This window comes from Cervus elaphus, chromosome 1, assembly GCF_910594005.1.
Source record: "Cervus elaphus chromosome 1, mCerEla1.1, whole genome shotgun sequence".
Taxonomy (NCBI): domain Eukaryota; kingdom Metazoa; phylum Chordata; class Mammalia; order Artiodactyla; family Cervidae; genus Cervus; species Cervus elaphus.
In genome coordinates, this window is record NC_057815.1 from 96,130,794 (window position 1) to 96,143,260 (window position 12,467).

Below are 12,467 nucleotides of genomic sequence, written 5' to 3' on the forward strand. Positions count from 1 at the left end.
GGCAGGCGTCGAGGGCTGGGGCAGAGATGCGCGGGGTGGGGGGGTGGGCCGAGCCAGGGGCGGGCAGGGAGGGGAGCCGGGGTGCTGGGGAGGAGGGCCCCGTGGCCAAGGAGACCGCCAGAAGCTGGGGGGAGGACAGGGCTGGGCAAGGATGGAGTCCGCGGTACGGGTGGCAGGGCTGGACCAAAGACCGAGAGGCTGAGAGCCGGGTGCAGAGTCAGGACCCACCATGCGCGCACAGGCAAGATGCTACATTTCCCATTTCAGCTCTGATACGCAGGGGAAAGAAAGCCATATTAATCGTCACAGATGGCATGGAACGCCCCCAAGCTTGTACCAGGCGCTTCCAAGCATCAAAGCCTCCGGTCCAACACCCCTCGAAGGAGTCACAGACCAAAAATGACCTCTGACAGGCAGAAACCTCTTATTGACTACCTCCAAATGACCTGTGCTTCACGCACAGAGACACCCATGTTACATAAGATTCTCTGCTGGGCTCTAAACTTTGAGGCAGGTCCTCTGGGAAACTCTTCTCTGCATCCCAGGACTGCAATGCCAAGTGCAGAGCTTTGCCTACAGAAGATGCTCAAAAAAACAGCAGTTGAGTTGCATCTTCAGACGTTGTCCAAGTGTCTGGCTTTGGTCTCAAAGAGACCTGAGTTGGAATCCCAGCTCTGCCAATACACTTACCAGGAACCACTGGGCCAGTTACTGATAACCTGTGTGCCCCTGTTTTCTCCATCTGCTAAATGAAGCTAATGTTTACCACATGGAGTGTGAAGTAAAGTGAGATAATATGTAAACATCTAAAAAAAAAAAAAAAAGCCTGGCATGTGATAAGCAGCTAGTAAACAGTAGTTACTGGCATTTCAAAACAGTATTCTCAACTTGAATACCCCTCAACCCAGAGTGGATTTACTCTTAAATTCTGATAGCTCAAGAGGCACATGCCAAATTTGTGTCTTACAAAGAACTTCACATCTTTCTTGCTATTTTTCTGTCAGTTTCCAGTTATACTTCATTTGAGCCAAAATATTTCTCATAAAGTTTTGCCCTCTGCAAGTTGATAAAGTATGCAGACACAAACATACCCTCTAAGGTTAAAACCTAGATTTCTAACTGAGGTGAACGTTCAGAAAATGAAGTACTTTTTCACAAGGGGAGTGAAAAGTTAGGGTAGGGAAAAGAGGTTAATGGGAGGCAGTGCTAGCTGGGTATGAAAAATTAAAAGGAATTCTGAATATTTCCATCAGGGAAGATTCTTCGGTTTAAGGTACATTCTGAAAACACAAAGTGGGTATCTTGAGTGATGTTACCAGAGGTTTGGAACTGACAGGTAGCACCGAGTAAAGAAAGAAGAGGGAAATGCTCTCACCTGGACAGCAGATGAAGAAGGAAATGTAAGTGGAGGAGGAATTTGTTGAGGAAAATAGAAGGAAGTGAGAAAAAGGAAGGTGAGTAGTTTTTTAGGGCAAGGCTTGAAAGTGTAGAAGCAAAAAATTAAATGACCTCAGGAAGATGATGATCACAGATTCAGCTGGAGAGGAGAATGAAAAAGCCACGTGAGGGCAGTGTTATTTGAGGGTAGGTGGAGAGGAGTGCCTGGTGAAAGACAGCGAGGAAAGAGTGTGGGCAAGCACAGATGTTTCAGCGGGGTACCCTGACCCTTTCTGTGTTTAAGAAGCAAAAGGCAGAGCAGTCTCTAAATGAGGGGGAGGGGTTTCTTCTCCCTAAATTCAGCTTGAGGTGGCTATGTAATATCTAAATTAAGATGACCTTGGGACTTACCTGGCAGTCCAGCGGTTAAAATGCCACACTCCCAAGGCAGGGGGCATGGGTTCTGTCCCTGGTTAGGGAACTAAGATCCTGCCCACCACATAGTGCGTGGCATGGCCAAGGAAAACAAAGAAATAGAAGAAAGAAAAAAAAAAAAAAGATGACTTTTAGATAATTGGGAGAAACTGCCTCAAGGGAGAGAATGTGGAGGCAAAGAAACAGATTTGGGAGGTGGACTGCATGTAAACAGGAGAGGATGAGCTCACAGAGAGAGAATTTTGCAAATGGAAGACTAGAACTGGATTCTTTTTGTGTATGTGTGAAAATCGCTCAGTCGTGTCTGACTCATTGCTACCCCAAGGACTATATAGTCCATGGAATTCTCTAGGCCAGAATACTGGAGTGGGTAGCCGTTCCCTTCTCCAGGGGGATCTTCCCAACCCACGGACTGAACCCAGGTCTCCCACATTGCAGGTGGATTCTTTACCAGCTGAGCCACAAGGGAAGCCCTAGAACTGGATTTTTGAAGAATGGTGAGCAATTAGAGGATACTTGGTAGTTCACTAGAGAACTGATACATGCACCGTGAATGAATGAATGAATTAAAGCAAACCATCCAAGACAGATGGGCTTCCCAGGTGGTGCTCGTGGTAAAGAACCCGCCTGCCAATGCAGGAGGAATAAGAGATGTGGGTTCGATCTCTGGGTTGGGAAGATCCCCTGAAGGAGGGCATGGCAACCCACTGCAGTATTCTTGCCTGGAGAATCCCATGGACAGATGGGCCTGGTGGGCTACAGTCCATAGAGTTGCAAAGAGTCAGACAGGACTGAGGTGTCTCAGCACGCCACACACGCATCCAAGAAAGAACCGTGAGAAGTGAGGATGGCACTCTTAGAAAGTGAGGGCTAAGGTGGGGCCAGCGGGAAAAAGGCAACCCAGAAAATCTTCCTAGGCTTTTCCGCTGGGATTAACCATGTGAGCTGCACTGAAGGGAGTATTCATCTCTCCCTTTTTTTTTGTATTCATCTCTAAAGTAGGGATGACAGTTACAGCGTGTCCTTCACAGGATTCTCATGAGGATTAAATGGATTTATACCCTTAAAGCCCATAGAACAGTATGTGGCATCTAGTACTATGTGTTTGCTGTTAGAATAACTGAATTCAAACTCCAAAATCTTGGGTTTGGATACTAGCTTGCGCAAATCCCTCCACCTGTCTTAGTGTCCTCTCTCACGTGAAATGTAATAAAGCTGACTTTACAGGTGGCTGTGAAAGAGGACACCTGAAAGGACTTTGAAAAATGTAAACTACAAATAGATGGCCTTGTTATAGCTCCCCCTTCTCAATTTATAATAATACCTTAAGAGCTCACATCAGATGCATTCTATGTTACAGGCATTGGGTTTAGTGCTTTATATGCATTATCCTATTCATGCTTCAAAACAACTTGAAGATAAATTGTTATCCCTATTTTACAGTTAAAAAAACAAACAACTGCGTCTAAGCCTGTGATTTGCCCAAAGTCACACAGGAAGCAAGTGGCAAAGAAGATTCCCAAGTCCAAACGCATCAGAAGTGTATGAAGTGAAAGTGAAGTCGCTCAGTCGTGTCTGACTCTTGTGACCCCGTGGAATGTAGCCCTCCAGGCTCCTCCGTTCTTGGGATTCTCCAGGACATAATACTGGAGTGGGTAGCCTTTCCCTTCTCCAGGGGATCTTCCGACCCAGGGATCGAACCCGCGGCTCCCACCTTGCAGAGATTCTTTACCGTCTGAACGTATAGATGTGGCCCAACCTGTTGCTTGTGGGGTGAATGATTGCCCTTGTATAACCGTCAGAGATTTGGGGAGGGAAAGAGTCCCCAGCAAAGCTCCCCGCTTAACAGGAGAGAGGTTGTTGGGTAATGACTGCCTTGCAGAGTAACGGGAAGAAATTTATTTTTTATTCTTTAAGTAAAATGCTCTGTAATGCTCTCCAGGGGTCAAACACTGTGTCAGGACGGGGATGGCAGTCCAGTTAGTCTCTGATGAGCGGCTTGGCTCCCCTCTCTCCACCCCTAGGTCTCCTCATATCCACACAGGGCTCCGCGCCCCGCTTCCAGGCGACTGTGGGGCCTACATGGTGAGCCCCCTTCCCGGCCTTCCGCCCTTCCCCTTCTCCTTCCCGGGCCGCAGGTGAGCGGGAGCGACGGGGAGAGAGCCCGCAGCCACGGCGTCTCAGCGGCCGTCGTCCTCTCAGCCGGCCTGTCCCCGCCGCGCTCGGGGGCGTAACCACTACGCCTCCAGCTTCCCTCCCCCGCTGCTTGACGAACAATGACGGCAGAGGCCCCGCCCGCCTTTGACGTCATGGTCGGGAAAAAAAAAAATTGACTACAAGTCCCAGAGGGCCGAGCGGCGGCGCGAGCGCTCGCGCTCGCGACAGCTCTGGTACAACTACATCTCCCAGGGGCCCCCGTGAGGCCGCTCCTTCCCCACTGCGCAAGTGCGGAAACGCTTGTTTCCGGCGTGGGTCTCGGTGAGCCCGGGTCGGTGCTGGGCTTAGGTCCTGTCTCCTTGGTTTGCAGGTTTGAACTCGTGGCCGTACAGGTGAGGTAGTAGGTTCAGAATCGCAGCCGCCGCCTCCTTAGAGCCTGCGCAGATTTCAGTGCCTGGGGAGACTGGGCCGGATGCTAGACCTGGAGCTGCGATCTGGATCGGAGATAACTCTGCCGTTCCTTGGCGCATTCTGGTTTACTAATTTCTTTCTTTCCCTCCGACCATCCCGGTTAGTCCCCAGAACAGCACTTTGTGTGGGGAACGGTAAGCGCCTCCAGTTGACAGCGAAGGAGAAGGTTTAGAGGAGCTAAGTGATTTGTTTAAAGACACTGTTAGTGGTCGCTGAGCTGTTTCCTTGATGCTCTTTACTTCTGAGTGCCAACTCGGTGTTCTCTGCTCTGCCTCCAGATGGCTGACTCCCTTTTTTGTTGACCCCATGTTAGGGACTTGACATCTGTAGCTTTTTCAAGGCTAGAGTACCCGAAAGAGTGACAGTGATGAAGGGAGCAACAAAGGTGCTGTAATCAAGTCTGTCAGTATATAGGTATCTTTTTTTCCGCCGACGTCTGAGCCAGTTACTCACTCGGTGTTTTTACAGAGGTGCCTTTTGGTTGTCAAGCTCTATTTTAGGTACTGGAGTTACAGCAGCAAACCAAAATGCCCAACCCATACCTTCTAGTGAGGGTGGACAGACAATAATCAGATGTATAGTGGGACAGGTGGTGATGAGAGATAAGGGGGAAGAATAAAGCAAAGTAAGGAGAAACATCCTCTGGAGGATTTTCAACCGAGTCCTAACTTCTGTTTAGATCTGATATTGGTGTTCCAGACAAAGCAGCCACACAGGAAAGATGGGAGAGGAGGCCAATGATGACAAGAAGCCAACAACTAAATTTGAACTGGAGCGGGAGACAGAGCTTCGCTTTGAGGTGGAGGCGTCGCAGTCAGTTCAGTTGGAGCTGCTGGCTGGCATGGCGGAAATCTTCGGCACAGAGCTGACCCGAAACAAGAAGTTCACCTTTGATGCCGGCGCCAAGGTGGCTGTCTTCACTTGGCACGGCTGTTCGCTGCAGCTCAGTGGCCGCACCGAGGTGGCTTACGTCTCCAAGGACACCCCGATGTTGCTTTATCTCAACACGCATACGGCCTTGGAGCAGATGAGGAGGCAGGCAGAGAAGGAGGAGGAGCGAGGCCCCCGGGTGATGGTGGTGGGCCCCACCGACGTGGGCAAGTCCACCGTGTGCCGTCTGTTGCTCAACTACGCGGTGCGTTTGGGCCGCCGTCCCACGTACGTGGAGCTGGATGTGGGCCAGGGCTCTGTGTCCATCCCCGGCACCATGGGGGCCCTCTACATTGAGCGGCCGGCGGACGTGGAGGAGGGCTTCTCCATCCAGGCCCCGCTGGTGTACCACTTCGGCTCCACCACGCCCGGCACCAACATCAAGCTTTATAATAAGGTCAGCGGCCGGGGCAAGGCAGGGTGGACGGAGGGGGCTGGAAGCTGTGCAGGCGTTTGCTAGTTAAAACGCTCTGCCCCCTCTCAGTGGCTGTCGTTTCCATGGTGATAGGTTTTGGAAAAGACAGTTTCAAAAATAGTTCAACCTCAGATGGTAAATCGTTTCTACGGACCTATTCTTAAGTAGGTCCTATTCTTCCCTGGTGGCTCAGATGGTAAAGCGTCTGCCTACAATGTGGGAGACCCGGGTTCAATCCCTGGGTCGGGAAGATCCCCTGGAGAAGGAAATGGCTACCCACTCCAGTATTCTTGCCTGGAAAATTCCATGGACGGAGGAACCTGGTAGGCTGTAGTCCATGGGATCGCAAAGAGTCGGACACCACTGAGCGACTTCACTTCACTTCATTCTTAAGTAATTTATTACATTTCAACTTGGGCCATGAAACACCAGAGACAGGATAAACAACATAAATTGAAAACTAAAACCATGTTTTGTGGCCAAAACCGCAACCATTAGGAATGTCCTTTTTCTTGAACCCGATACCACTTAGGCTGACGAAGGATCATGTAGCCTGGGTTCGTTTTATGCCTTTTCTCCCTCACCTGGACCCTTTCTTCTGCAGATTACATCTCGTTTAGCCGATGTGTTCAACCAGAGGTGTGAAGTGAACCGCAGGGCCTCGGTGAGCGGATGTGTCATTAACACCTGTGGCTGGGTCAAGGGCTCTGGTTACCAGGCGCTGGTCCATGCAGCCTCAGCCTTTGAGGTGGATGTAGTCGTGGTTCTGGATCAAGAACGGCTGTACAATGAGCTGAAGCGCGACCTGCCTCACTTCGTCCGCACCGTGCTGCTCCCCAAGTCGGGGGGTGTGGTGGAGCGCTCCAAGGACTTCCGGCGGGAGTGCCGGGATGAGCGCATCCGTGAGTATTTCTATGGATTCCGGGGCTGTTTCTATCCCCATGCCTTCAACGTCAAATTTTCCGATGTGAAAATCTACAAAGTCGGGGCACCCACCATCCCAGACTCCTGCCTGCCTCTGGGCATGTCTCAGGAAGACAATCAGCTCAAGCTCGTGCCTGTCACCCCCGGCCGAGATATGGTGCACCACCTGCTGAGCGTCAGCACCGCGGAGGGCACGGAGGAGAACCTCTCTGAGACCAGCGTGGCCGGCTTCATCGTGGTGACCAGTGTGGACCTGGAGCACCAGGTGTTCACTGTTCTCTCTCCAGCCCCCCGCCCGCTGCCCAAGAACTTCCTGCTCATCATGGATATCCGGTTCATGGATCTTAAGTAGACATCAGCAGGCAGCCTTGCTGCCTGGAGCCTGGCGGCCTTCTGGCCATCACCAAGGGCAGCCGGGCTGAGGTATGAGACCCTCTTGGCGGCCAGGCTGCTCAGTAAATGGTGGACTACCAGAAAGCATATGTTCTACCTCTTAAAAACAGGTGGTGATCCCCTAACTCTTCCAATTGTGAACCAAAAGTTTCTTAGGTCACCTAAGGTGCCACTTGGAATGATCTCAGTTCCAGAGAAGTCCCCTTTCTTTCACTGTGCTACTACGTGGACTCATTTATTACCATTTTATACTCTGCATATACTACTTGTTATCTCGTTTGTCTGGGATGAAAGAGTGAATTCGAAGGACTCCTCCCAATAAAGTTCATACTTGGGAAAAAAAAAACTATTTTAATAAATATTTTTGGATATCACAGGAGTTGGTATAATTTTTTAAAGCTTGGTTTTTTTTCCCCTAAGCCTTATAGAAACATTATTCGAATGATTTATTACTGAATGCCTAGAGAAGAAAGCCAAGAGCCCACCTGTGAGCTAAGCAGGTGAATTTTTATGATGGTTTCCTTTTCCTCTGCAGTTGGGTAAATAGATCCTAAATCTGTTGGTCAGTGATGGGTTTACTATGAGGAACTAAACAGGTGGTGGTAAACTTGGGGTGAGAGTTCAGATTTACTATTATCCAGAGACAGTTCATTTTCTGTCAGCTGCAGCTCTCTGCTCTCTTTCCTGTTGTCTGTTTAATTGGAATCAGATCCCAAGTCAAAAAATAAATTTGAGCCTTCAGGTGATAAGCTGGGACAGCCCATTCTCTTTGATCTCTTGGAAATAATTGGTTTCCCTAGTTTGGACTTGTATTATTGAATAAGTATCATGATGACCTTATCCATTGATTCTTTCCACAAATTTTTATCATGTACCTACTATGTGACAGGGACCTTTCCAGATGGGGGAACAAGATGGACAGAGGCTTACAGAGCATACAGTAAACATAAAAAGTGAGGTGCTGTGCAGAGAGGCTTAAGATTGGGTGATAGGAGGTGGAGTGGACAGGAGGCTTTTTAAATCAGGTGGTCAGGAAAGGCCTCTTCTGAGCACATGTTTCGAGTTAAGACCTGAATGACTGTGTGCAATTGGGACAGAATCTTCCTGGTGAAGGAAGCAGTGCAAAACCCTAAGAAAGGAGCAAGCTGAGTGTGTTGGATGAAGTGAAAGGCCAGCATGGTGGGAGTGATATAGTGAGTCAAGGGGAGAGGGAAAAACTTGCGCTGGGTTGGGAGGCAGCAAAGACCAAATAGTGTAGGGCTTTTGTAATCCAAGAGCAGTGGGAGATGATGGGAGAGGGGTAAGAAGCTCCAATACTTTGGCCATCTGACGCGAAGAGCCGACTCATTGGAAAGACCTTGATGCTGGGAAGGATTGAAGGAAAAGGAAGAAGGGGGTGGCAGGATGAGATGGTCAGATACCATCACCTACCCACTCACTTGATGGACATGAATTTGAGCATACTCTTGGGAGACAGTCAAGGACAGAGGAGCCTGGCCTGCTGCAGGCCATGGGATTGTGAGAGTCAGACACGACTTGGGGACTGAACAACAACAACAAAAACACACACTGAGTAACTTACAAACATCAGAAAACGTTCATATTTCTGAAGGCTGGGAAGGCCAAATTCAAGGCACCAAGCGTAGTCAAGTTCTGCCGAGGGCTCTCTTCCAAGTTGCAGATGACCTGTTTCAACTGTGTCCTCACAGAGTGAGAGAGGCAGGCAACTCTCTGGAGCCTTGTTTATAAAAGCACTAATCCCATTCATAAAGGTCTACATTCATGATCTAGGCATCTTTCAAAGGTTTCATCTTCCTAATACTGGGGATTTCGGCATAAGAATTGGGTGGGGGCACAAAAATTCATACCATTGCAGGTGGTTGAACACAGGAATGGCATGTTTTAATTTACATTGAAAAGATTACTGCCAGGCAGAAAAATGGATTCTAGAGGCAAGAAAAGAAGCAAGAACACAATTTGGACTTTTGAGGTAGGGTCAGTGTGAGAATTAATGATTCAGAAGAGGGCAACAGAGTTGAGTAGATTGCCTCAGGAGATTTCAGAGGTAAAATTGATAGGACTTGCTGATAAGAGTGGTAAGGAAAAGCACATGGAATCAAAGGTGATACCCACATTTTTTACTTGAGCATCTAGATTGGATCTGAGATTGAGGAAACTTTGGGAGAGAGGATAAAAAAGTATAGATACTTTGAAAAAGTACCGATAAACTACACCAGAAAAAACTATGAGGTATTACTTGACATACATAGCAAAGTAACTTATTTGAAGTTTGGTGGTCTGGATATCTCATTGTTTTAGTCTAGATTTTACTTTGCAATACTTTTCAGAAGTGACTATCAGTTTAAATCTTGTGTTCTATTAAACATCCTTTCCAGGAAATATCTTGCACAATCCTAAGGAAAATTGGAAAAGAAAATGGAATCTCTCTAAACCCTGGGATAGTGATTATGCCACTGTCAGCACTCATCCAGCTAACAGCTTGGCATTCAGTAATCACCTTTGATTCCACGTGCTTTTCCTTGGCATTCAGTAATCCTAGGGGAGTGTCCTAGGGGAGTTTAGTACATGTGGTTGGTCAGTGGAATATCCAATGCTCATCCCCATTTAGCACTGTCTAACTAAGACACAAAACAATTTATAGGTTCTTAGACTGTTGAAAGTGGGAAAAGGAAAATGCCTAATTTGTGAACTTGGAGAAATGAAGTCTTAAAAGTCCAAGAAAAGGGACTTCCCTGGTGGTTCAGTGGTCAAGACTCCATACTTCCGGTGCAGGGGGTGCAGGTTCGATCCCTGACTGGGGAACCAGAATTCTGCAAGGTGTGCCATGTAGCCAAAAAATAATAACCACAAACCCAAGAAAAATATAGATAAATGAAATTTTATCTTTCCCTAAGGTAACAAGTTGGTTTACAAATAGAAAAGCCTCTACAAATATTTTATCTCCAATAATACCTTAACTTTACCTACCATAAGGTAGAAAGTTTAAAAAATTTTCATTTTTAAAATATACACAGTCATTAAGAGAACTCTACAGTGTGCTGCAAAAAATGGTAGATGAAGCCTTTAGCAAGAATGAACTACAGCCTGTTAACACATGCCATGCCAGAAAAGGAACTAGACTAGACCTCAGAAAACAGAAGGCAGACCTTCTCCTTTCCCTGGCCGCTTAACTGCTAAACATCAGAGCAGTTAAACCAGCAACATTTGACACCAAAGCCGAGGACAGACAGCAGGATTTAGAATCACACTTCACAGGTGAGAAACCTTGGCTTCAGAGAACTGGCTGGTGGAACACTTTTTTGAAAGACTATTATGTAATAGCCAGAGCAGAAAATGGCCTTGGTCTAAATCAGGAGAGAACATGGGGCCTTGCTCTTGGGTTCACAGCTGTGTAGGACTAATTAGGGCAAAATGTGGCGCTGAGATCTAGGTAGAACTGGCCAGCAGCTCCCCATGGACAGGACCTTCTGGAGAACCTTTTCCTTCCTGCCTGTATTTCCAGACTGCCCAAGATTAGGCAAGGGGGCTCCAGCCCCTGTGCTATAGCGAAACACTAAGGGAATTAAGCGAGGCTCAACCAGTCCATCCTAAAGATCAGTCCTGAATATTCATTGGAAGGGCTGATGCTGAAGCTGAAACTCCAATACTTTGGCCGTCTGATGCGAAGAACTGACTCATTGGAAAAGACCCTGATGCTGGGAAAGATTGAAGGCAGGAGGAGAAGGGGATGACACAGGATGAGATGATTGGATGGCATCACTGACTTGATGGACATGAGTTTGAGCAGGCTCCCGTAGTTGGTGATGGACAGGGAGGCCTGGAGTGCTGCCACCCATGGGGTCGCAGAGTCGGACACGACTGAGCGACTGAACTGAACTGAGTTTTAGGTGTACAGCAAAGTGACTGAGTTATACACATATCTCTGGTGGGTCAGATGGTAAAGAATGTGCCTGCAATGCGGGAGACCTGGGTTTGATTCCTGGGTCAGGAAGATCCCCTGGAGAAGGGAAGGGCTTACTCACTCCAGTATTCTTGCCTGGAGAATTCCATGGACAGAGGAGCCTGGTGGGCTATAGTCCATGGGGTGGCAAAGAGTCGGACACGACTGAGTGAGTGAACTGAACTGAAACTCTTACTCCAGGGGCCGCTGCTGCCTGCGCGCGCACTCCCGGAGCCTTCCTCCCATGGGTGGCCCTGGGGCCCCAAGGCTGGTGCCCGCTCTCCTCTCTCTTCTTCCCGGGCCTTTGGCTGGAGCTTCGCCCTTCCTGGTGGCTCAGCTTAAGAATCCGCCTGCAATGCAGGAGACCCCGGTTCGATTCCTGGGTCAGAAGAGCCGTTGGAGAAGCGATAGGCTACCCACTCCAGTATTCTTGGGTTTCCCTGGTGGCTTAGTTGGTAAAGAATCCGTGGGAGACCTGGGTTCGATCCCTGGGAGGGGAAGATCCCCTGGAGAAGGGAACGGCTGCCCACTCCAGTATTCTGGCCTGGAGAATCCCATGCACAGGGGAGCCTGGCGGGTCCACGGGGGTCACAAAGAGTCGGACACGACTGAGTGACTAACACTAACTCGTTCTCTAAACTGATTCTTCCCGTCGCGGCAGACCCTTCAGGCGGAAGCGACAGCCTAAGCCTAGCCATCATCCTGGACCTCTGCTGGTACCGGGGGACTCTCAGACTGGGGACGGCTCCGTCAAGATTGTTTTAAATAAAGTTTTCGCCGTCAAAAAGGGGCGGGGTGGCCGGGGGTTGGCCAATGCACGGAGGGGCTGAAACAGGAATACGCCGGGGCCCGAGGGTGATTGGTTACCTCAGAAGCCTGTCTGGCTGGTACCACAGTTATTGGGGGGGGGGGGGGGTTGGCGAATTCGGGAGGGTGACGGCTTGTTCTTGAGAACTTTCAGCAGACACATATAACTATATTTTGCTTCTGAGGATTTCTGTGTCTATACAGGAGGGGCGGAAAGCGGGACGCAGGAAAGGGGGATTACTCGCCCGGCCATTCCCCCATTTCTGACTCTCCCCAAGTACGCCCACCCTCCCCGGGCGGTCGCCGGCGGAGCCCGACGGCCCTGCGCGCGCGCGCTCTCGTGTGTTCTCGCGTGGCGCGGCGCTGTGCTCCCGCAGCCAATCAGGCCGCGAGGTCGCCGCGGTCGCCGGGGTGCGCGCGCACGCCCTAAGGCGGCGTGGGGGTGGGGGCCGCACGGTGAATGGGAGCGCGCGCGGGGGCGGGCGCGGCGGCGTGAGCCGCATGAATGAGAGAAAAGCGCCCTGCGCGAGACGCAACGCGCGCGCCCGGCGCCGGGAGCCAATGGGAGCGCGGGGAGGGCGGGCGACCCGGCCCTGA

The 12,467-nt window shown here is 49.7% G+C and overlaps 1 protein-coding gene across 5 annotated transcripts; it reads left to right on the forward strand.

Moving 5' to 3' along the window:
- Window positions 1–4,191: 4,191 nt before the first annotated feature.
- Window positions 4,192–7,476, forward strand: CLP1 (cleavage factor polyribonucleotide kinase subunit 1). 5 transcript variants are annotated; one of them, XM_043913909.1, is made up of 3 exons: window positions 4,192–4,361; window positions 5,120–5,767; window positions 6,390–7,476. In XM_043913909.1, exons 2-3 carry the CDS (start codon window positions 5,162–5,164, stop codon window positions 7,059–7,061), a joined length of 1,278 nt encoding a protein of 425 aa, XP_043769844.1. In that variant the 5' UTR covers window positions 4,192–4,361; window positions 5,120–5,161; the 3' UTR covers window positions 7,062–7,476. The 5 variants fall into 5 exon arrangements, with proteins under 5 accessions (XP_043769844.1, XP_043769859.1, XP_043769851.1 ...); XM_043913924.1 differs by having other exon boundaries at window positions 4,265–4,539; XM_043913916.1 differs by having other exon boundaries at window positions 4,266–4,574.
- The last annotated feature ends 4,991 nt before the right edge of the window (window positions 7,477–12,467 follow it).